The sequence below is a fragment of the Salmo trutta genome, chromosome 22 (genome assembly GCF_901001165.1).
Source record: "Salmo trutta chromosome 22, fSalTru1.1, whole genome shotgun sequence".
NCBI classification, from domain to species: domain Eukaryota; kingdom Metazoa; phylum Chordata; class Actinopteri; order Salmoniformes; family Salmonidae; genus Salmo; species Salmo trutta.
This window is the reverse complement of record NC_042978.1, coordinates 48,930,814-48,956,532: the sequence shown is the minus strand read 5'-3', so window position 1 is coordinate 48,956,532 and position 25,719 is coordinate 48,930,814. Positions and strand designations below refer to the sequence as shown.

The window sequence follows — 25,719 nt, the reverse complement described above, 5'->3', positions numbered from 1 at the left end:
GTTTCAACTGTTCTGCCTGCGGCTACGGAACCCTGACCTGTTCACCGGACGTGCTTGTTGCACCCTCGACAACTACAATGATTATTATTATTTGACCATGCTGGTCATGTATGAACATTTTAACATCTTGACCATGTTCTGTTATAATATCCACCCGGCACAGCCAGAAGAGGACTGGCCACCCCTCATAGCCTGGTTCCTCTCTGGGTTTCTTCCTAGGTTTTTGGCCTTTCTAGGGAGTTTTTCCTAGGGAGTTTTTCCTAGCCACCGTGCCTCTTTCACATGCATTGCTTGCTGTTTGGGGTTTTAGGCTGGGTTTCTGTACAGCACTTTGAGATTTCAGCTGATATACGAAGGGCTATATAAATAAATTTGATTTGATTTATACGAAGCTGGTTTAGGGGACCGGATGTATGGCTATACGGAGCTGGTTTAGGGGACAGGATATACGGAGCTGGTTTAGGGGATCAGATGTACGGCTATACGGAGCTGGTTTAGGGGACCAGATGTATGGCTATACGGAGCTGGTTTAGGGGACAGGATATGTGGAGCTGGTTTAGGGGACAGGATATGTGATGTATGGCTATACGGAGCTGGTTTAGGGGACAGGATATGTGATGTATGGCTTTATGGATTGGCCTACTTACTCTCTGGCCTCTGAATGGTCTTGTTGTTGGAGACCGGTGTTATCTTCGGATCAGAATCAATTCCTGTTAGAGATAAACAGAGGAGAAAGAACGAATTAGAGCAGGAAGCAAAACGAAGATCAGTAGCAGAACATTAAAGGATTGGTAGACCGATGTATACAAGGCTGGAGCCACACAGATTGTACAAACTAAGCATGTACCAAAATGTGATACAACTTAGAAATAGCCAGCTGCTTAACAGTCCTGGACAGACTCCATTTTACAACACGGTATATGGGGCAGAGAGAGCACACAAACACTATCCTCCTCAGGTGGCTGATTTGACTCATGTGTTTAAAATAAGCCGTAGCGGGCATGGAGTTATTAGATTTATTGTCTGTTTCCTCTCAGCAAGCATATGACAAGTAGGTTGTGTGTGTGTGTGTGTGTGTGTGTGTGTGTGATTATCTAGTGGGGTTGAAAATAGCAGCAGCGGAACTTAAGACAAACACCTTTCGCTCAACATAACTCCTACAGCGCTTTCAGAAAGTACTGAAACCCCTTGACTTTTTCCACATGTTGTTACGTTACAGCCTTATTCTAAAACAGAAGAAATAAATAAAATCCTCAGAAATCTACACACAATACTCCATAATGACAAAGCGAAAACAGGTTTAGACATTTTAGAAAATGTATTAGATATAAATCAGAAATACCTTATTTACAGTAGGGTATATTATTTGTAATACATTTGCAAAAATTTCTATAAACCAGTTTTTGCATTGTCATTATGGGGTAGATTGTTGAGGGGGGAAAAAAACTATTCAATCCATTTTAGAATAAGGTTGTAACGTAACAAAATGTGGAAAAAGAGAAGGGGTCTGAATAGTTTTCGAAGGCACTGTATATCACCTCAGTACTGGCACAGCTGCTTGAGGGAAAACCATGCCAAGGAACTGACACACACCCCTAACTCATTAAAGAGTGCATAACTGGACCTCACACACACACATAGGCAGATGAAGGTACTCAACACACACACAGCGCCCAAAAACAGAACAAATACTGATAGTAGGGCTGTGCCAGTCCTGGGTTATGGTTATTTGTCAGGCGAAATGTCAACGGTCACCATTATAACAACTGTTCAAATAGCAAAAATTAAGGACGTTAACTTTTTTTAGCCACTTGTCCTTTGGACAAATAGGCCAGATGTGTTACTCATTGTATGATGCAAAGGAACCATTTTACAAAAAGCATCTCTATATTTTTTTACCATAGAGAATCAGGAGACAATCAAATGAGGGCGACACTGCCTATTGGTGTCTTAGTTTATTCAACACTGCCCCTTTAAGGCTCTCCTGGAGGATGATTGGTCACCCTTGGTAGCCCATAAAATATTGCGACATCACAATTACAACTAAATACTTTGTCTTTATAAAATAATTCCCTCCAGGGCGTCTCGATGATAAAATAAATAAATAATAATGTCGATGGGACAACAGATCCAAGTCATACAACTGCACGTAAAAAAGAAAGTGTAAAAATCAATGAGGCAACAGATCAGACCGTTTAGATACATCAACTAGCATGGGATGCTAATATGACTAGGATTATCATCAACTAGCATGGGATGCTAATATGACTAGGATTATCATCAACTAGCATGGGATGCTAATATGACTAGGATTATCATCAACTAGCATGGGCTGCTAATATGACTAGGATTATCATCAACTAGCATGGGATGCTAATATGACTAGGATTATCATCAACTAGCATGGGATGCTAATATGACTAGGATTATCATCAACTAGCATGGGATGCTAATATGACTAGGATTATCATCAACTAGCATGGGATGCTAATATGACTAGGATTATCATCAACTAGCATGGGATGCTAATATGACTAGGATTATCATCAACTAGCATGGGATGCTAATATGACTAGGATTATCATCAACTAGCATGGGATGCTAATATGACTAGGATTATCATCAACTAGCATGGGATGCTAATATGACTAGGATTATCATCAACTAGCATGGGATGCTAATATGACTAGGATTATCATCAACTAGCATGGGATGCTAATATGACTAGGATTATCACCACAGACACAGGCGGTGCGCCAGCATCACCACAGACGGTGTGCCAGCATCACCACAGACACAGACGGTGTGCCAGCATCACCACAGACACAGACGGTGTTCCAGCATCACCACAGACGGTGTTCCAGCATCACCACAGACGGTGTTCCAGCATCACCACAGACGGTGTTCCAGCATCAGAGGGAGCGTACGTTGGAGGGGGGAGATGGAGACGGTTTAACGTAGAAAAACAATTGTTTATAATAATCATTCATTTACACTACTGCTATTGTGTATATATTTACCTAAAAATACAATATAATTAATTTATTTGAACAATTATGACTTATTTTATTCACGGTCTTCACTCATAATCGTCGATTACACAATTACAGTGCCAGCCCTGACTGACAGGAAGCCCTGACAGACAGGAAGCCAGGAAGCCCTGACAGACAGGAAGCCTGTCTAGCCCTGACAGACAGGAAGCCCTGACAGACAGGAAGCCCTGACAGACAGGAAGAGGAGTCTTACGTTTGTAGCACATTTTCCTCCTCTTGAAGTTGAGGACTGTGAAGTTGTTAGAGTGGATGGTGAGGTTGAGCTGTACTGTCAGGATCGCCTCTCCGTCTACCTTCCCTGAGCAGAACAGGTCCACTCTGAAAACTACACACACACACACACACACACACACACACACACACACACACACACACAGAGAGAGAGAGCCACACAGCAACAGAGAGCGTGACAGACAAAGAGAGATTACACTGTGTTCCTATTAGTAGCCGTACTGCAGGCTTTATGAGTTACAGTACTGCAGGCTTTATGAGTTACAGTACTGCAGGCTTTATGAGTTACAGTACTGCAGGCTTTATGAGTTACAGTACTGCAGGCTTTATGAGTTACAGTACTGCAGGCTTTATGAGTTACAGTACTGCAGGCTTTATGAGTTACAGTACTGCAGGCTTTATGAGTTACAGTACTGCAGGCTTTATGAGTAGCCGTACTGCAGGCTTTATGAGTAGCCGTACTGCAGGCTTTATGAGTTACAGTACTGCAGGCTTTATGAGTTACAGTACTGCAGGCTTTATGAGTTACAGTACTGCAGGCTTTATGAGTTACAGTACTGCAGGCTTTATGAGTTACAGTACTGCAGGCTTTATGAGTTACAGTACTGCAGGCTTTATGAGTAGCCGTACTGCAGGCTTTATGAGTTACAGTACTGCAGGCTTTATGAGTAGCCGTACTGCAGGCTTTATGAGTTACAGTACTGCAGGCTTTATGAGTTACAGTACTGCAGGCTTTATGAGTTACAGTACTGCAGGCTTTATGAGTTACAGTACTGCAGGCTTTATGAGTTACAGTACTGCAGGCTTTATGAGTTACAGTACTGCAGGCTTTATGAGTTACAGTACTGCAGGCTTTATGAGTTACAGTACTGCAGGCTTTATGAGTTACAGTACTGCAGGCTTTATGAGTAGCCGTACTGCAGGCTTTATGAGTTACAGTACTGCAGGCTTTATGAGTTACAGTACTGCAGGCTTTATAATATATTTGATTGATTGACTGATCTAGCAACACACACATTCCAGAAGGACTCAAAATCAATTTTGCCTGGCTCTGAATATTAACACATACTTTTATAATACAGAAGATAATTATAGTTTTCATAATACCAGCGGAGGATGGGAAGTGATGATTGGTTGACAGACCTGAGGCTGTGCGAGGCACCTCCCCCTGGGTAGAGATGTTGCTCTGTGGTTGGTTCATAGCTGCAGGGTTGTCTACATGGAAACCCATCCTGTATTCAACCTGTAGGGAAGGGGTGGAAAGAAAGATGAGTGAGAGACCGACCGAGTGACCGACCGACCGACCGAGTGACCGACCGACCGAGTGACCGACCGACCGAGTGACCGACCGACAGAGTGACCGACCGACAGAGTGACCGACCGACCGAGTTTGTGTACCTTATCCTTGGAGCGCCAGGTGAAGTGTGTGTGTGTGTACCTTATCTTTGGAGCGCCAGGTGAAGTGTGTGTGTGTGTGTGTGTGTACCTTATCCTTGGAGCGCCAGGTGAAGTGTGTGTGTGTGTGTGTGTGTGTACCTTATCCTTGGAGCGCCAGGTGAAGTGTGTGTGTGTGTGTGTGTGTACCTTATCCTTGGAGCGCCAGGTGAAGTGCAGGCTGTTAGTCTCGCTGGGTACAGGCAGGATGAAGGAGAGAGCATAGTGGTTCACCACATCATCCCTCACATAGTACAGCTCTGCATCTAGACCTGCAACACACACACACACACACACACACACACACACGGTTAGTGCAACATAAACTCCTGAAAGAATGAGAAAACACAGGGATGGGCATTTGAAATAATTTCACTATTTGAAGAAATCATTAAAAAATAAATATGGGAGATCTGGATAGTGGAAACGTGTTATTATTTATTTATTTACTTACTTACACACAATACCCCAGACAAATGTTTACTGCACAGGCTGTAGGAGAGATGGTGTCTGCAGCAGGACAGGGATGGACTGGTGGTGTGAGACTAGGGAGAGATGGTGTCTGCAGCAGGACAGGGATGGACTGGTGGTGTGAGAGACTAGGGAGAGATGGTGTCTGCAGCAGGACAGGGATGGACTGGTGGTGTGAGAGACTAGGGAGAGATGGTGTCTGCAGCAGGACAGGGATGGACTGGTGGTGTGTTAGACTAGGGAGAGATGGTGTCTGCAGCAGGACAGGGATGGACTGGTGGTGTGAGACTAGGGAGAGATGGTGTCTGCAGCAGGACAGGGATGGACTGGTGGTGTGTTAGACTAGGGAGAGATGGTGTCTGCAGCAGGACAGGGATGGACTGGTGGTGTGTTAGACTAGGGAGAGATGGTGTCTGCAGCAGGACAGGGATGGACTGGTGGTGTGAGAGACTAGGGAGAGATGGTGTCTGCAGCAGGACAGGGATGGACTGGTGGTGTGAGAGACTAGGGAGAGATGGTGTCTGCAGCAGGACAGGGATGGACTGGTGGTGTGAGAGACTAGGGAGAGATGGTGTCTGCAGCAGGGTGGGGATGGACTGGTGGTGTGAGACTAGGGAGAGATGGTGTCTGCAGCAGGACAGGGATGGACTGGTGGTGTGAGAGACTAGGGAGAGATGGTGTCTGCAGCAGGACAGGGATGGACTGGTGGTGTGAGAGACTAGGGAGAGATGGTGTCTGCAGCAGGACAGGGATGGACTGGTGGTGTGAGAGACTAGGGAGAGATGGTGTCTGCAGCAGGACAGGGATGGACTGGTGGTGTGAGAGACTAGGGAGAGATGGTGTCTGCAGCAGGACGGGGATGGACTGGTGGTGTGAGAGACTAGGGAGAGATGGTGTCTGCAGCAGGACAGGGATGGACTGGTGGTGTGAGAGACTAGGGAGAGATGGTGTCTGCAGCAGGACAGGGATGGACTGGTGGTGTGAGAGACTAGGGAGAGATGGTGTCTGCAGCAGGACAGGGATGGACTGGTGGTGTGAGAGACTAGGGAGAGATGGTGTCTGCAGCAGGACAGGGATGGACTGGTGGTGTGAGAGACTAGGGAGAGATGGTGTCTGCAGCAGGGTGGGGATGGACTGGTGGTGTGAGAGACTAGGGAGAGATGGTGTCTGCAGCAGGACAGGGATGGACTGGTGGTGTGAGAGACTAGGGAGAGATGGTGTCTGCAGCAGGACAGGGATGGACTGGTGGTGTGAGAGACTAGGGAGAGATGGTGTCTGCAGCAGGACAGGGATGGACTGGTGGTGAGAGAGACTAGGGAGAGATGGTGTCTGCAGCAGGACAGGGATGGACTGGTGGTGAGAGACTAGGGAGAGATGGTGTCTGCAGCAGGACAGGGATGGACTGGTGGTGTGAGAGACTAGGGAGAGATGGTGTCTGCAGCAGGACAGGGATGGACTGGTGGTGTGAGAGACTAGGGAGAGATGGTGTCTGCAGCAGGACAGGGATGGACTGGTGGTGTGAGAGACTAGGGAGAGATGGTGTCTGCAGCAGGACAGGGATGGACTGGTGGTGTGAGAGACTAGGGAGAGATGGTGTCTGCAGCAGGACAGGGATGGACTGGTGGTGTGTGACTAGGGAGAGATGGTGTCTGCAGCAGGACAGGGATGGACTGGTGGTGTGAGAGACTAGGGAGAGATGGTGTCTGCAGCAGGACAGGGATGGACTGGTGGTGTGAGACACTAGGGAGAGATGGTGTCTGCAGCAGGACAGGGATGGACTGGTGGTGTGAGAGACTAGGGAGAGATGGTGTCTGCAGCAGGACAGGGATGGACTGGTGGTGTGAGACTTGGGAGAGATGGTGTCTGCAGCAGGACAGGGATGGACTGGTGGTGTGAGAGACTAGGGAGAGATGGTGTCTGCAGCAGGACAGGGATGGACTGGTGGTGTGAGAGACTAGGGAGAGATGGTGTCTGCAGCAGGACAGGGATGGACTGGTGGTGTGAGAGACTAGGGAGAGATGGTGTCTGCAGCAGGACGGGGATGGACTGGTGGTGTGAGAGACTAGGGAGAGATGGTGTCTGCAGCAGGACAGGGATGGACTGGTGGTGTGAGAGACTAGGGAGAGATGGTGTCTGCAGCAGGGTGGGGATGGACTGGTGGTGTGAGAGACTAGGGAGAGATGGTGTCTGCAGCAGGACAGGGATGGACTGGTGGTGTGAGACTAGGGAGAGATGGTGTCTGCAGCAGGACAGGGATGGACTGGTGGTGTGAGAGACTAGGGAGAGATGGTGTCTGCAGCAGGACGGGGATGGACTGGTGGTGAGAGAGACTAGGGAGAGATGGTGTCTGCAGCAGGACAGGGATGGACTGGTGGTGAGAGACTAGGGAGAGATGGTGTCTGCAGCAGGACAGGGATGGACTGGTGGTGAGAGACTAGGGAGAGATGGTGTCTGCAGCAGGACAGGGATGGACTGGTGGTGTGAGAGACTAGGGAGAGATGGTGTCTGCAGCAGGACAGGGATGGACTGGTGGTGTGAGAGACTAGGGAGAGATGGTGTCTGCAGCAGGGTGGGGATGGACTGGTGGTGTGAGAGACTAGGGAGAGATGGTGTCTGCAGCAGGACAGGGATGGACTGGTGGTGTGAGAGACTAGGGAGAGATGGTGTCTGCAGCAGGGTGGGGATGGACTGGTGGTGTGAGAGACTAGGGAGAGATGGTGTCTGCAGCAGGACAGGGATGGACTGGTGGTGTGAGAGACTAGGGAGAGATGGTGTCTGCAGCAGGACAGGGATGGACTGGTGGTGTGAGAGACTAGGGAGAGATGGTGTCTGCAGCAGGGTGGGGATGGACTGGTGGTGTGAGAGACTAGGGAGAGATGGTGTCTGCAGCAGGACAGGGATGGACTGGTGGTGTGAGAGACTAGGGAGAGATGGTGTCTGCAGCAGGACGGGATGGACTGGTGGTGTGAGAGACTAGGGAGAGATGGTGTCTGCAGCAGGGTGGGGATGGACTGGTGGTGTGAGAGGCTAGGGAGAGATGGTGTCTGCAGCAGGACAGGGATGGACTGGTGGTGTGAGAGACTAGGGAGAGATGGTGTCTGCAGCAGGACAGGGATGGACTGGTGGTGTGAGAGACTAGGGAGAGATGGTGTCTGCAGCAGGACAGGGATGGACTGGTGGTGTGAGACTAGGGAGAGATGGTGTCTGCAGCAGGACAGGGATGGACTGGTGGTGTGAGAGACTAGGGAGAGATGGTGTCTGCAGCAGGACAGGGATGGACTGGTGGTGTGTGACTAGGGAGAGATGGTGTCTGCAGCAGGACAGGGATGGACTGGTGGTGTGAGAGACTAGGGAGAGATGGTGTATGCAGCAGGACAGGGATGGACTGGTGGTGTGTGACTAGGGAGAGATGGTGTCTGCAGCAGGACAGGGATGGACTGGTGGTGTGAGAGACTAGGGAGAGATGGTGTCTGCAGCAGGACAGGGATGGACTGGTGGTGTGAGAGACTAGGGAGAGATGGTGTCTGCAGCAGGACAGGGATGGACTGGTGGTGTGAGAGACTAGGGAGAGATGGTGTCTGCAGCAGGACAGGGATGGACTGGTGGTGTGAGAGACTAGGGAGAGATGGTGTCTGCAGCAGGACAGGGATGGACTGGTGGTGTGAGAGACTAGGGAGAGATGGTGTCTGCAGCAGGACAGGGATGGACTGGTGGTGTGAGAGACTAGGGAGAGATGGTGTCTGCAGCAGGACGGGGATGGACTGGTGGTGTGAGAGACTAGGGAGAGATGGTGTCTGCAGCAGGACAGGGATGGACTGGTGGTGTGAGAGACTAGGGAGAGATGGTGTCTGCAGCAGGACGGGGATGGACTGGTGGTGAGAGACTAGGGAGAGATGGTGTCTGCAGCAGGACAGGGATGGACTGGTGGTGTGAGAGACTAGGGAGAGATGGTGTCTGCAGCAGGACAGGGATGGACTGGTGGTGTGAGAGACTAGGGAGAGATGGTGTCTGCAGCAGGACAGGGATGGACTGGTGGTGTGAGAGACTAGGGAGAGATGGTGTCTGCAGCAGGGTGGGGATGGACTGGTGGTGTGAGAGGCTAGGGAGAGATGGTGTCTGCAGCAGGACAGGGATGGACTGGTGGTGTGAGAGACTAGGGAGAGATGGTGTCTGCAGCAGGGTGGGGATGGACTGGTGGTGTGAGAGACTAGGGAGAGATGGTGTCTGCAGCAGGACAGGGATGGACTGGTGGTGTGAGATTAGGGAGAGATGGTGTCTGCAGCAGGACAGGGATGGACTCGTGGTGTGAGAGCCTAGGGAGAGATGGTGTCTACAGAAGGACAGGGATGGACTGGTGGTGTGAGAGCCTAGGGAGAGATGGTGTCTACAGCAGGACAGGGATGGACTGGTGGTGTGAGACTAGGGAGAGAAAAAGTTGCCAGACTCGTGCTAGTTAGACAAACTTCTTATCCATCATTCCATCTGGCAATGCCTTCATTGCATCAAATCTATGTAAAGAATCTAGCTGAAACAGCCAGATGTTAGCTATCTAGCTACCTGGTCTACAACAACTCCGCTCAGATTAAACAGCCTACCGGAGGGTTGTTGGTTGTAGCCTACTCTTATAGCTACTTATTTAGCTAACTTAACTTGGACATTTTAATTCATTTTGCATTGATTACAGATCTCCCACGTCCAGCAGTGTTTTATACTGTATATACACTAGATGACTGAAAGGGGGGCGCTGTTTTGAAGCCACCGCGCCTCTATCTTGGTACTCCCCTCCCATTCTAAAAAAAATATTTTGGAAGCTATTTTAATATCTACATTTGTTTTACTACATTTATTATATTACAGAGAACTTAATGCTTTTAAATTTAAATTGTGCTAAACAAAAACATTTCCTTGGAGTATACATTTTTTTTGAAAAGTACTAATGTTACTCTCCCTACTGAAAAATACATAAGTATTCACACCCCTGAGTCAATACTTGTTAGAAATCACCTTTGGTAGTGATTACAGCTGTGAGTATTTCTGAGTAAATCTAAGAGCTTTGCACACTTGGATTATACAATATTTTCACATTCTTTTCAAAATTCTTCAAGCTTTGTCAAGTTGATCCTTGCTAGACAGCCATTTTCCTATCCTGTCATAGATTTTCAAGCCGGTTTAAGTCAAAACTGCAACTACGCGACTCAGGAACAGTCAGTCATCTTGGTAAGCAACTTCAGTGTATATTTGGCCTTGTGTTTTAGGTTATTGTCTTTCTGAAAGGTGAATTTGTCTCCCAGTGTCTGTTGGAAAGCAGACAAGCAGGTTTTCCTCTAGGATTTTGCTTGTGCTTAGATCTATTCCGTTTATTTTGTATCCTAAAGAACTCCCTAGTCCTTACCGATGACAAGCATACTCATAACATGATGCAGCCACCACCACGGTTGACAATATGAAGAGTGGTAGCCTTCCTCTCCGGCAACTGAGTTGGGAAGGACTCCTGTATGTTTGTAGTGACTGGATGTATCGATACACCATCCAAAGCTGGGTTTACATTAGGAAAATGTGGCGCAGTTCATTTGACCGGCATCATTTTAAAATTTACAGGACATTTGAAAACATTTCCGGACCCATACTCATTTAGTGCGTAACCACGGTGCTCAGAGTGAAAGAAATCACATTTAGAATATGGTAATTCCTATTAACAGAACATGAAATGTCGAAGATGCAACCATGAAAAGTGCATTTTAGTCCAGGACAAGACTTAATCAGTCTCTAGAAAACCGTCCCTAAATGCCATTGCCACAAAAACAAAGCTAAAACCTCCAGTCAAAATGGCAGCTTCCATCCATCCCAGCCTAGCTGGTAAACTAACACGTTAGCAAATCAAAACACATCAAAACTCAGAGACAACCACTGAAATATGACGCCCATTTCGGTTAGGGAAGGCTTAAGTGGGGAATTGCTGAATGCTTTCCAGATCCTGGGGACTGACTAGACCACAAAAACACCTAGCCCACAAAAACATCTATACCACAAAAACACCTAGACCACAAGCTATCCAGATCCTGAGGAACGACTAGGCCTAGACCACAAGCTATCCAGATCATGAGGAACGACTAGGCCTAGACCACAAGCCATCCAGATCATGAGGAACGACTAGGCCTAGACCACAAGCCATCCAGATCATGAGGAACGACTAGGCCTAGACCACAAGCCATCCAGATCCTGAGGAACGACTAGGCCTAGACCACAAGCCATCCAGATCCTGAGGAACGACTAGGCCTAGACCACAAGCCATCCAGATCCTGAGGAACGACTAGGTCTAGACCACAAGCTATCCAGATCCTGAGGAACGACTAGGCCTAGACCACAAGCTATCCAGATCCTGAGAGAGGACGCTTTTCCCCGTGGTTCATTTTCATGCCAGCCAGGCAGGCTATACTCCTGTTGTAAAGAGAAGCAATGTGCTTAACATTAGGAAAGTTGAGAAATAAATATAGTAGGCCTAGCCTATTGAAAGCTGATGGGTTCCTCCTCTTTTTAATAGAGGTCATCACTCTGTTTTCTCACGCAAGCTCAAAGGCTCTCATGAAGTGTTTGATTATATTTTCGATTACATTTGTATTGATGTCAGAGTGATTAGAGGGACAATAGAGTGCTGAGTACCAGGCAGTTAGCTAGTTTGGTAGGATACTAATGACCATCAGCAGCATCAGAGCTTGGAGAAGCCTAGTTACCGTGACTAAACGGTCATGTGGAATTTGCCTGCCTTCATGACTCGTGACCACCGGTGTGACGGTAATGCGATCACCACAACAGCCCTAGTCCCAGGTCTAAATCAGTCCATGATTAGAGGGGAACAATGACAAACCGCAGTGAAACGGGCTCCCAGGTCCAGAGTTCAGTTTGAGGGCCCTATTTAGTACACTACCTCTGAACTACCTCCCACCGGGCCCTGTGAACAACCTCCCACCGGGCCCTGGTCTAAAGTATTGCACTACATAGTGAATAGGGTTCCATTTGGGATATATAGTACAATACCTCCGTAGGTTAAAGGTGATATATAGTACAATACCTCCGTAGGTTACAGGTGATATATAGTACAATACCTCCGTAGGTTACAGGTGATATATAGTACAATACCTCCGTAGGTTGAAGGTGATTCCTAAATGTACGAGTTAAAACACAGCTGGTTTTTAAAAACACTTCCTAAATGTACGAGTTAAAACACAGCTGGTTTTAAAAACACTTCCTAAATGTACGAGTTAAAACACAGCTGGTTTTAAAAACACTTCCTAAATGTACGAGTTAAAACACAGCTGGTTTTAAAAACACTTCCTAAATGTACGAGTTAAAACACAGCTGGTTTTTAAAAACACTTCCTAAATGTACGAGCTAAGACAGCTGGTTCGCCCATTTCAGGAGGTTTTCTGGAGATGGTGTTACATACTGGCATTAGCGTGTAGGCTGGCTGTGTGTGTGTGTTTGTAATGAAATCCCCCTGCACGCCCTGGGGTAGCCCTATCAGCCCTGTGGGCCCCCGTCTGACAGAGGACAGGAGCAGCACAGTGGAGTCTGTTTATCATATTCAAAGAGAAGAGGAATGTGCCCAATACCCCAGGGCTTTCCTGCCCCAATACCCCAGGGCTTTTCTGCCCCAATACCCCAGGGCTTTCCTGCCCCAATACCCCAGGGCAAGCCAAAATCTCAGAGCTCAGTGTTCTCTCTCTCTCCCCCACCCACGCTTAGAGCCCCCAAAAGGCTAGGGCCGGCTCTGACTACATCTGTGGGTATGGATGTGGGTACATAGACCTGCGAGGGGAAAAACAAGTCCCTGGTAATGGGAGAATTCCCCAGAGTAATGTGTGGATCTCTCCTTCTAGCAAAACAACAGCTTTAAATTCCTCAGGTTCAACCTCTGTCTGTCAGTCACTGCCTTATCTGGGTCTTACCGACGTCACCCCCATACATGTAGACTGTCTCCCTCTGTGGGTTGGGAACTTGATAGGGCTGTTCTAAGGTAAGGTACATGTCTGTCCCTTTCTGTGGTACCACGCTATAAACAGGGCAGCTGCCAACAACAGCCAGCTACCACAGTGTAAACAGGGCAGCTGCCTACGCAGCCAGCTACCACAGTATAAACAGGGCAGCTGCCTACGCAGCCAGCTACCACAGTATAAAAACAGGACAGCTGCCTACGCAGCCAGCTACCACAGTGTAAACAGGGCAGCTGCCTACGCAGCCAACTACCACAGTATAAACAGGGCAGCTGCCCACGCAGCCAGCTACCACAGTATAAACAGGGCAGCTGCCCACGCAGCCAGCTACCACAGTATAAACAGGGCAGCTGCCCACGCAGCCAGCTACCACAGTATAAACAGGGCAGCTGCCCACGCAGCCAGCTACCACAGTATAAACAGGGCAGCTGCCCACGCAGCCAGCTACCACAGTATAAACAGGGCAGCTGCCCACGCAGCCAGCTACCACAGTATAAACAGGGCAGCTGCCCACGCAGCCAGCTACCACAGTATAAACAGGGCAGCTGCCCACGCAGCCAGCTACCACAGTATAAACAGGGCAGCTGCCTACGCAGCCAGCTACCACAGTATAAACAGGGCAGCTGCCTACGCAGCCAGCTACCACAGTATAAACAGGACAGCTGCTTACGCAGCCAGCTACCACAGTATAAACAGGACAGCTGCCTACGCAGCAAGCTACCACAGTGTAAACAGGGCAGCTGCCTACGCAGCCAGCTACCACAGTGTAAACAGGGCAGCTGCCTACGCAGCCAGCTACCACAGTATAAACAGGAGAGCTGCCTACGCAGCCAGCTACCACAGTGTAAACAGGGCAGCTGCCTACGCAGCCAGCTACCACAGTATAAACAGGACAGCTGCCTACGCTGACAGAAAAGAGCAACCAGCCATCAGGAGGGATAACTCTGGTTCTAAAGCCCTGGGTAAACACAAGGTGCACATCCCAAATGGAACCCTGTTCCCATATAGTGCACTACTTTTGACTGATCAGAGCCCTGGGCAATATATAGGGACTAGGGTGGGTCCCGGTCTATAGTAGTGTACTATATAGGGAATAGGGTGCCATAGGGTCCTGGTCTAAAGTAGTGCACTATATAGGGAATAGGGTGCCATTTGAGACATGGACCACCATGTTGGCTGGGTAAGGAGAGGAGCTGTGGATCATGTTGCAGCCCATAGAGCAGGAGGACAAAAGGTAGCTAGCAGGGGTGGGTGGTGGAAGCCAGGTAGCAGGATGACGCAGCCCAGCACAGCCCAGCCAGGTAGGTAAGTAGAACAAAGACTTTCCTGTATAACAACTGGGCCTTCGGTAATAACTGTACCTCCCAGAATCTCTTTCTAAAGCAGAGCCTCCATCCATGAGAGCACAGGAGATAAACACTGACTCCCTGTTTGGCCTCTCCAGACAGATCATCTGTGCAGGCTCAGCAGTGTAACAGGACTAAAGCTATGTGACAGTGAGGCGAGGTAAACAAATGCAAATGTCTGGATTGCACTTTCTCCAGCTTTCAAGGTATGGAAACAAAGTCATTAAAATGATTTGAGTGAACGAGGCTACCCCAGCACTATTCTACCCTACCCTTACCCCCTTCCTGGTATAACTCCCCTTACCCTGCTTCAAACTATCAACTGGAAACCCTAAACAACCCCAATGCTGCTTTGTTCCCCCATCGCCTCTCCTCTCATCCTCCTCTTTTCCTCCCCTCCACATGTCTGCTGTAGAGACAAGAAAGAGAATTAGAAAATGAGTTTCAGTCATGGAAATAAAAGTGCTGAAAACATGTTGGTTCATTATTTAAAAAGAAGATGGAGAACAAAAGTATAGGTTTAGTAATACTGGAGTTTTAGTGTGGGAAAAGCCTACTAGCGTAAGCTAAAGCTACCTAGCAAAGAAAATACAATTGAAGTCGGAAGTTTACATACACTTAGGTTGGAGTCATTAAAACTCGTTTTTCAACCACTCCACAAATTCCTTGTTAACAAACTATAGTTTTGGCAAGTCGGTTAGGACATCTACTTTGTGCATGACACAAGTAATTTTTCCAACAATTGTTTACAGACAGATTATTTCACTTATAATTCACTGTATCACAATTCCAGTGGGTCAGAAGTTTACATACACTAAGTTGACTGTGCCTTTAAACAGCTTGGAAAATTCCAGAAAATGATGTCATGGCTTTAGAAGCTTCTGATAAATTATGTCAATTTGTCTGAGTCAATTGGAGGTGTACCTGTGGATGTATTTCAAGGCCTACCTTCAAACTCAGTGCCTCTTTTCTTGACATCATGGGAAAATCAAAAGAAATCAGCCAAGACCTCAGAAAGAAAAAATGGTATACAAGTCTGGTTCACCCTTGGGAGAAATTTCCAAAATGCCTGAAGGTACCACGTTCATCTGTACAAACAATAGTACGCAAGTATAAACACCATGGGACCACGCAGCCGTCATACCGCTCAGGAAGGAGGCGCATTCTGTCTCCTAGAGATGAACGTACTTTGGTGCTAAAAGTGCAAATAAATCCATGAACAACAGCCAAGGACCTTGTGAAGATGCTGTCGGAAACGGGTACAAAAGTATCTATATCACAGTAAAACGAGTCCTATAGACATAATCTGAAAGGCCGCTCAGCAAGGAAGAAGCCACTGCTCCAAAACCACCATAAAAAAGCCGGACTACGGTTTGCAACTGCACATGAGGACAAAGATTGTACTTTTTGGAGAAATGTCCTCTGGTCTGATGAAACAAAAATAGAACTGTTTGGCCATAATGACCATTGTTATGTTTGGAGGAAAAAGGGGGAGGCTTGCAAGCCGAAGAACACCATCCCAACCGTGAAGCACGGGGGTGGCTGCATCATGTTGTGGGGTGCTTTGCTGCAGGAGGGACTGGTGCCCTTCACAAAATAGATGGCATCATGAGGCAGGAAAATATGTGGATATATTGAAGCAAAATCAAGACAACAGTCAGGATATTAAAGCTTGATCGCAAATGGGTCATCCAAATGGACAATGACCCCAAGCATACTTCCAAAGTGGTGGAAAAATGGCTTAAGGACAACAAAGTCAAGGTATTGGAGTGGCCATCACAAAGCCCTGACCTCAATCCTATAGAACATTTGTGGGCAGAACTGAAAAAGCGTGTGCGAGCAAGGAGGCCTACAAACCTGACACCAGCTCTGTCAGGAGGAATGGGCCAAAATTCACCCAACTTATTGTGGGAAGCTTGTGGAAGGCTACCCGAAATGTTTGACCGAAGTTAAACAATTTAAAGGCAATGCTACCATATACTATTTGAGTGCATGTAAACTTCTGACCCACTGGGAATGTGATGAAAGAAATAAAAGCTGAAATAAATAATTCTCTCTATTATTCTGACATTTCACATTCTTAAAATGAAGTGGTGATCCTAACTGACCTAAGACAGGGAATTTTTACTATGATTAAATGTCAGGAAATGTGAAAAACTGAGTTTAAATGTAATTGGCTAAGGTGTATGTAAACTTCCGACTTCAACAATAAATACAAATAAATTGATACTACAAGACAAAAGGAGCATCGTCCCCCCCTCCCAACAATTGGACAGATCAGACAAATCAACACTCCTTTCTTTCTGCTGTGGAGCTATGGTGTGAACTGAAAACTGATCAGTGTCTGTGAGAAACAGATTTTGTACTAAATTAAATTGTACTGAGCTGAAAACACAGCACAGGTGGAAGCAATATAGTGAACACCTAGTCCCAGTGTCCAGGTCTCTCTCACATCAACATAGTGGACACCTAGTCCCAGTGTCCAGGTCTCTCCCACATGAGTACAGAGAAAATAAGAGAGAGAAACATTTGAAATATTCAGATGCGTCCTTGGACTGGAACTTGTTATAAGCGGAGCATGAAGTGCTGAATTGTAGCCTAGATATTTACAACCACAACTAACTGGGCGAAGGCGTTTGTCGGTCATCAAGTGAGCCGTTTAAGAAATAGAAGAAGAAGTTGTTATGGCTCTTGGTTGAACCTTTGAGGAATGTTTGGTTCACACTTGGCTGAGAATGTACAATAGTGATACTGGTACAGAGTAAAAGTTGGGTCTATCTGGTGTTTTGTGAAAATAAAGGAGCAGTTGGGGGTGTTTGGGGTAGACCATCTTGTCAACATTGGGGGTGTTTGGGGTAGACCATCTTGTAAACATTGGGGGTGTTTGGGGTAGACCATCTTGTAAACATTGGGGGTGTTTGGGGTAGACCATCTTGTAAACATTGGGGGTGTTTGGGGTAGACCATCTTGTAAACATTGGGGGTGTTTGGGGTAGACCATCTTGTAAACATTGGGGGTGTTTGGGGTAGACCATCTTGTAAACATTGGGGGTGTTTGGGGTAGACCATCTTGTCAACATTGGGGATGTTTGGACCTCATTAACATACCAACCTTAGTAATAAATTACACCTCTTCTAAAACTTCTGAATAAGACCCCCCCTCCACACAGATGGTCTTCGGTATAAGAGACCCCCCCCCCCCCCCATCAGTCCTAATACCAACCAGGGGAGTGAGAGATTAGCACTGGGGGTCAGAGGCTGGGGTCAGAGGCTGGGGGTCAGAGGCTGGGGGTCAGAGGCGATAAAACACTTTCAGATGGGACTCCACTTCCAGGGTAAGTTCACAGAGCTGCTGCCTGAGGTGGTGGTGGGGCCTGGGAGAGCAGGTCAGTGTTCATTTGATTTGGAATTTGATTTGAAGGGGCTCTATGGTGAAACATCAAGCCAGAACAGGCTGGTATTATGGGAATTTAGAAACCACACGCCGATCTGCAGGTCACACACACACACACAGATCTGCGGGTCACACACACACACACACACACACACACACACAGATCTGCAGGTCACACACACACACCGATCTGCGGGTCACACACACACACACACCGATCTGCGGGTCACACACACACACACCGATCTGCAGGTCACACACACACACACACACCGATCTGCGGGTCACACACACACACACACACACACCTGCGGGTCACACACACACACACCGATCTGCGGGTCACACACACACACCGATCTGCGGGTCACACACACACACACCGATCTGCGGGTCACACACACACACCGATCTGCTGATGAAAAGTTAATTTCGAACAAAAAAAAAGGGTATTTCCATTAAAATGGGGAAAATAAATGACAGGGCCTCTTTCTTAATCTAGTTGTACTAGTTTCTAGAGTGGTTGGGATCAGAGTCTGTCCAGAGGACACCCAGAAGGAGATGGGGATCTCTTTAGCCCCAGACGAGGGGGTGGAGAGGAGAGAACTCCAGGTGATAACGGAAACTGGAGACAGTTTGGCAAAAGAACCCAGTGTCAACAGAAGGATTTATGTCACCAGCCTGGGTGTCAGTCATGTGGGAAAACAATTAGTGATGCTGTGGTCTGTGTTGAAGCCTGGAGGAAAAGTCTGGGTTCCCTTTAAGAGGTCTGGTTTTCTGCAGGCTAAGTCTGGGTTCCCTTTAAGAGGTCTGGTTTTCTGCAGGCTAAGTCTGAGTTCCCTTTAAGAGGTCTGGTTTTCTGCAGGCTAAGTCTGGGTTCCCTTTAAGAGGTCTGGTTTTCTGCAGGCTAAGTCTGGGTTCCCTTTAAGAGGTCTGGTTTTCTGCAGGCTAAGTCTGGGTTCCCTTTAAGAGGTCTGGTTTTCTGCAGGCTAAGTCTGGGTTCCCTTTAAGAGGTCTGGTTTCCTGCAGGCTAAGTCTGGGTGCCTTTAAGAGGTCTGGTTTCCTGCAGGCTAAGTCTGGGTTCCCTTTAAGAGGTCTGGTTCTCTCTCTCTATCCCCAGGGGATTCTCCTCGTGACATGTAGGCTAATTTTGGTAAAGTTCTCCAAATGAGAAGACAACAAGAGAAAATAGAATACCAAAACAACCTTACTCCTAAATAACTGACTAGAACGTGCAATGTTCTGAATATGTATCCATCTGTTTTTATATAACCAAGGTTCCATAATAATCCATTCCTTTTAGTTAACAGCAGGCAGTGTGTGTTAAAGAGAGTAGTGTATATACAGACCTGGTAGTAACCCAGGCATTGTGCCAACCTGAAAAGGCACCAGAGACTTTTGACAAAACAAAGAGCTCATCCTGGGGCTAACACTCAGTCCAGGACTACTGTCGAAAGGACAAGGTAAAAACACCCATTGTAATGGCCCCCTAGTGAACGAACAGCTGCAATTCAGCCAAACTGGCCAAGTAATATTGGCCTACCGTACAACTCTCTGCTTGTATAGAATAGATACTTACATATCGGGTTATTATTTTAGGCGATGTAGCGTTTTCACTATATTATTGCCGATAGTTGGCTGTACCGTCACCAAAATGACAGTATTTTCCTTTATAGCTTGTTCTCCAAATTATTTAAAATATTTAGCCAACATGTTTTCAGCACTTTTATTTCCATGACTGAACAAAACATTTTCTCATGTCCCTCTCTCTCATCTCTCTGCAACAGACATGGTGAGCAATACGTTTGGAACATCGAATCACAATACATATAGAATTAATTTTTTGTTTTACCTTTATTTAACTAGGCAAGGTAGTTAAGAACAAATTCTTATTTTCAATGATGACCTAGGAACAGTGGGTTAACTGCCTTGTTCAGGGGCAGAACAACAGATTTTTATCTTGTCAGCTCAGGGATTCGATCTTGCAACCTTTCGGTTACTAGTCCAACTCTCTAACCACTAGGCTACCTGCCTCCCCGTGAGAATCTCAATTCATATCATATCGGTACCTAAGAAACCGTATCGTCCCTGGCAATTCCCAGCCCTGGTTCTTTGGTCCATAACTCAACCTTCCAGACCTGACAGTCCAGTGACCACAACACACCTGAATGCTCTGGTACGTGCTTTCCTTCTCTCTCGTTAATTAACATTAGTTTCCTGGACGTCTTTCTTCTGACTCTTGACATTCTTCTGAATGATAGTTGAACGTGCCTGGAACGAAGGTCCGGTCCTGTATTCATGAAACCTCTCAGAATAGGAATGCTGATCTAGGATCAGGTCCCCTGTTCATTCAGTAATAATCTATAAGGCAAAACTGTTCCTAGATCAGTGGTACTTCAATTACGGCTTGCGGTAATTTTCCTATTTTCCATTCATAATACATAATGACACAATTTCAATTCAATGTGTTTAATGCAGGCCTGAATCACTTCATTGAATATATCTATTGTTCCCTGGACATATACAGCAGACGGCTGTATAGAGTAGCTGTTGAACAGAAAGGCCGAAATAGAACGTAACTGCTCAGGAAGCAACAAGGAAACGGAGAGGTAGGACACACTACCAGGCTAGTAGGAAGCAACAAGGAAACGGAGAGGTAGGACACACTACCAGGCTAGTAGGAAGCAACAAGGAAACGGAGAAAAGACACACTACCAGGCAACAACACTAGAGGTAGGACACACTACCAGGCTAGTGGGCAACAACACTAGAGGTAGGACACACTACCAGGCTAGTGGACAACAACACTAGAGGTAGGACACACTACCAGGCTAGTGGACAACAACACTAGAGGTAGGACAGACTACCAGGCTAGTGGACAACAACACTAGAGGTAGGACAGACTACAAGGCTAGTGGACAACAACACTAGAGGTAGGACACACTACCAGGCTAGTGGACAACACTAGAGGTAGGACACACTACCAGGCTAGTGGACAACAACACTAGAGGTAGGACAGACTACCAGGCTAGTGGACAACACTAGAGGTAGGACACACTACCAGGCTAGTGGACAACAACACTAGAGGTAGGACAGACTACCAGGCTAGTGGACAACAACACTAGAGGTAGGACACACTACCAGGCTAGTGAACAACAACACTAGAGGTAGGACAGACTACCAGGCTAGTGGACAACACTACTAGAGGTAGGACGGACTACCAGGCTAGTGGACAACAACACTAGAGGTAGGACAGACTACCAGGCTAGTGGACAACAACACTAGAGGTAGGACAGACTACCAGGCTAGTGAACAACAACACTAGAGGTAGGACACACTACCAGGCTAGTGGACAACAACACTAGAGGTAGGACAGACTACCAGGCTAGTGAACAACAACACTAGAGGTAGGACACACTACCAGGCTAGTGGACAACAACACTAGAGGTAGGACACACTACCAGGCTAGTGAACAACAACACTAGAGGTAGGACAGACTACCAGGCTAGTGGACAACAACACTAGAGGTAGGACAGACTACCAGGCTAGTGGACAACAACACTAGAGGTAGGACACACTACCAGGCTAGTGGACAACAACACTAGAGGTAGGACAGACTACCAGGCTAGTGGACAACAACACTAGAGGTAGGACAGACTACAAGGCTAGTGGACAACAACACTAGAGGTAGGACACACTACCAGGCTAGTGGACAACACTAGAGGTAGGACACACTACCAGGCTAGTGGACAACAACACTAGAGGTAGGACAGACTACCAGGCTAGTGGACAACACTAGAGGTAGGACACACTACCAGGCTAGTGGACAACAACACTAGAGGTAGGACAGACTACCAGGCTAGTGGACAACAACACTAGAGGTAGGACACACTACCAGGCTAGTGAACAACAACACTAGAGGTAGGACAGACTACCAGGCTAGTGGACAACACTACTAGAGGTAGGACGGACTACCAGGCTAGTGGACAACAACACTAGAGGTAGGACAGACTACCAGGCTAGTGGACAACAACACTAGAGGTAGGACAGACTACCAGGCTAGTGAACAACAACACTAGAGGTAGGACACACTACCAGGCTAGTGGACAACAACACTAGAGGTAGGACACACTACCAGGCTAGTGAACAACAACACTAGAGGTAGGACACACTACCAGGCTAGTGGACAACAACACTAGAGGTAGGACACACTACCAGGCTAGTGGACAACAACACTAGAGGTAGGACACACTACCAGGCTAGTGAACAACAACACTAGAGGTAGGACAGACTACCAGGCTAGTGAACAACAACACTAGAGGTAGGACACACTACCAGGCTAGTGAACAACAACACTAGAGGTAGGACAGACTACCAGGCTAGTGAACAACAACACTAGAGGTAGGACGGACTACCAGGCTAGTGGACAACAACACTAGAGGTAGGACACACTACCAGGCTAGTGAACAACAACACTAGAGGTAGGACAGACTACCAGGCTAGTGGACAACACTACTAGAGGTAGGACGGACTACCAGGCTAGTGGACAACAACACTAGAGGTAGGACAGACTACCAGGCTAGTGGACAACAACACTAGAGGTAGGACAGACTACCAGGCTAGTGAACAACAACACTAGAGGTAGGACACACTACCAGGCTAGTGGACAACAACACTAGAGGTAGGACACACTACCAGGCTAGTGAACAACAACACTAGAGGTAGGACAGACTACCAGGCTAGTGGACAACAACACTAGAGGTAGGACAGACTACCAGGCTAGTGGACAACAACACTAGAGGTAGGACACACTACCAGGCTAGTGGACAACAACACTAGAGGTAGGACAGACTACCAGGCTAGTGGACAACAACACTAGAGGTAGGACAGACTACAAGGCTAGTGGACAACAACACTAGAGGTAGGACACACTACCAGGCTAGTGGACAACACTAGAGGTAGGACACACTACCAGGCTAGTGGACAACAACACTAGAGGTAGGACAGACTACCAGGCTAGTGGACAACACTAGAGGTAGGACACACTACCAGGCTAGTGGACAACAACACTAGAGGTAGGACAGACTACCAGGCTAGTGGACAACAACACTAGAGGTAGGACACACTACCAGGCTAGTGAACAACAACACTAGAGGTAGGACAGACTACCAGGCTAGTGGACAACACTACTAGAGGTAGGACGGACTACCAGGCTAGTGGACAACAACACTAGAGGTAGGACAGACTACCAGGCTAGTGGACAACAACACTAGAGGTAGGACAGACTACCAGGCTAGTGAACAACAACACTAGAGGTAGGACACACTACCAGGCTAGTGGACAACAACACTAGAGGTAGGACACACTACCAGGCTAGTGAACAACAACACTAGAGGTAGGACACACTACCAGGCTAGTGGACAACAACACTAGAGGTAGGACACACTACCAGGCTAGTGGACAACAACACTAGAGGTAGGACACACTACCAGGCTAGTGAACAACAACACTAGAGGTAGGACAGACTACCAGGCTAGTGAACAACAACACTAGAGGTAGGACACACTACCAGGCTAGTGAACAACAACACTAGAGGTAGGACAGACTACCAGGCTAGTGAACAACAACACTAGAGGTAGGACGGACTACCAGGCTAGTGAACAACAACACTAGAGGTAGGACAGACTACCAGGCTAGTGGACAACACTACTAGAGGTAGGACGGACTACCAGGCTAGTGGACAACAACACTAGAGGTAGGACAGACTACCAGGCTAGTAGACAACAACACTAGAGGTAGGACGGACTACCAGGCTAGTGGACAACACTAGAGGTAGGACAGACTACCAGGCTAGTGGACAACAACACTAGAGGTAGGACACACTACCAGGCTAGTGGACAACACTAGAGGTAGGACAGACTACCAGGCTAGTGGACAACAACACTAGAGGTAGGACACACTACCAGGCTAGTGGACAACAACACTAGAGGTAGGACAGACTACCAGGCTAGTGAACAACAACACTAGAGGTAGGACACACTACCAGGCTAGTGGACAACACTAGAGGTAGGACAGACTACAAGGCTAGTGGACAACAACACTAGAGGTAGGACACACTACCAGGCTAGTGGACAACAACACTAGAGGTAGGACAGACTACCAGGCTAGTGGACAACAACACTAGAGGTAGGACACACTACCAGGCTAGTGGACAACAACACTAGAGGTAGGACAGACTACCAGGCTAGTGGACAACAACACTAGAGGTAGGACACACTACCAGGCTAGTGGACAACAACACTAGAGGTAGGACAGACTACCAGGCTAGTGAACAACAACACTAGAGGTAGGACACACTACCAGGCTAGTGGACAACACTAGAGGTAGGACAGACTACAAGGCTAGTGGACAACAACACTAGAGGTAGGACAGACTACCAGGCTAGTGGACAACAACACTAGAGGTAGGACACACTACCAGGCTAGTGGACAACAACACTAGAGGTAGGACACACTACCAGGCTAGTGGACAACAACACTAGAGGTAGGACACACTACCAGGCTAGTGGACAACAACACTAGAGGTAGGACACACTACCAGGCTAGTGGACAACAACACTAGAGGTAGGACAGACTACCAGGCTAGTGGACAACAACACTAGAGGTAGGACGGACTACCAGGCTAGTGGACAACACTAGAGGTAGGACAGACTACCAGGCTAGTGGACAACAACACTAGAGGTAGGACACACTACCAGGCTAGTGGACAACAACACTATATGTAAGTAGAAGGGGTGTAAATGTATGTAGAAATGTACGTCACTGACTGAGTCTTTGTCCCCTCTCCCGTAGCAGTGTTACCTGTAGGTACTTTAGAGAAGACCCTGGTAGACTGCCTGACAGTTACCTGTAGGTACTTTAGAGAAGACCCTGGTAGACTGCCTGACAGTTACCTGTAGGTACTTTAGAGAAGACCCTGGTAGACTGCCTGACAGTTACCTGTAGGTACTTTAGAGAAGACCCTGGTAGACTGCCTGACAGTTACCTGTAGGTACTTTAGAGAAGACCCTGGTAGACTGCCTGACAGTTACCTGTAGGTACTTTAGAGAAGACCCTGGTAGACTGACAGACAGTCGTACTTCTAAAAAGCACCTCCGGGGGAACCTGCCTTATCCCTTTCAAGGATAGAATACAGCTGGATTTGATTTTACCAAAACAAAACTCCTGTTTTTTTTTCTACCAGGAGATGGAGAACGCAACCATACAGGACTAACCAAATGTGACACTCTCCCTTTCAGCCTGATGCGAGACAATCCAGATGGCCTAGTATCAACAAGTAAAAGTGGTTTCTAAAACTGTGGCCATATTACACTACGTAGGCCTATGTCTTATATCACTATCGTCATATTACACTATTTAGGCCTACGTCTTATGAATGTAACTATCACCATATTACAGTACTTATTGATTTAGGCAATCAGGGAGAAACATGCCCTGTCCTGTAGATGCTCAGAACACGGAAGACTCCGTCTCCGACGTTGTTTACATGGTGTGTCAGCTCCAGGGATCGGAGCAGACTGATTGTAACGTAAATACAGCCAATCATGTTCCAACATTCAAAACGCAGCGGAGAAATCTGAGATACAACCTGGGTGTACTCATTAGTCCAAAACCGTTGCTAACAGAAAAAACTTTTTTGCAACAAAAACAAGAGGACAAAAACAACAAGGACAAATTCAGGTAGGTCCTTCCACGTTTCCTTTGCTTCTGTTTACCTACTTGCACATCATCATCTGCACAT

At 47.4% G+C, this 25,719-nt stretch overlaps 1 protein-coding gene across 6 annotated transcripts in view; it reads right to left on the bottom strand.

Moving 5' to 3' along the window:
• Positions 1 to 25,719, bottom strand: part of LOC115158884 (tyrosine-protein kinase RYK-like) — an 83,900-nt gene that overhangs the window by 50,858 nt on the left and 7,323 nt on the right. For 2 of the 6 annotated variants that reach the window (XM_029708297.1, XM_029708299.1), the window contains exons 2-5: positions 4,869 to 4,990; positions 4,392 to 4,527; positions 3,247 to 3,378; positions 648 to 710 (exon numbers count right to left, since the gene is read on the bottom strand). In XM_029708297.1, coding sequence (XP_029564157.1) covers positions 648 to 710; positions 3,247 to 3,378; positions 4,392 to 4,527; positions 4,869 to 4,990 — 453 coding nt within the window. Of the gene's footprint in view, positions 1 to 647; positions 711 to 3,246; positions 3,379 to 4,391; positions 4,528 to 4,868; positions 4,991 to 5,172; positions 5,343 to 25,719 lie in introns of those variants that run through there. The other 4 variants (XM_029708298.1, XM_029708302.1, XM_029708300.1 and 1 more) reach the window with 3 other exon arrangements.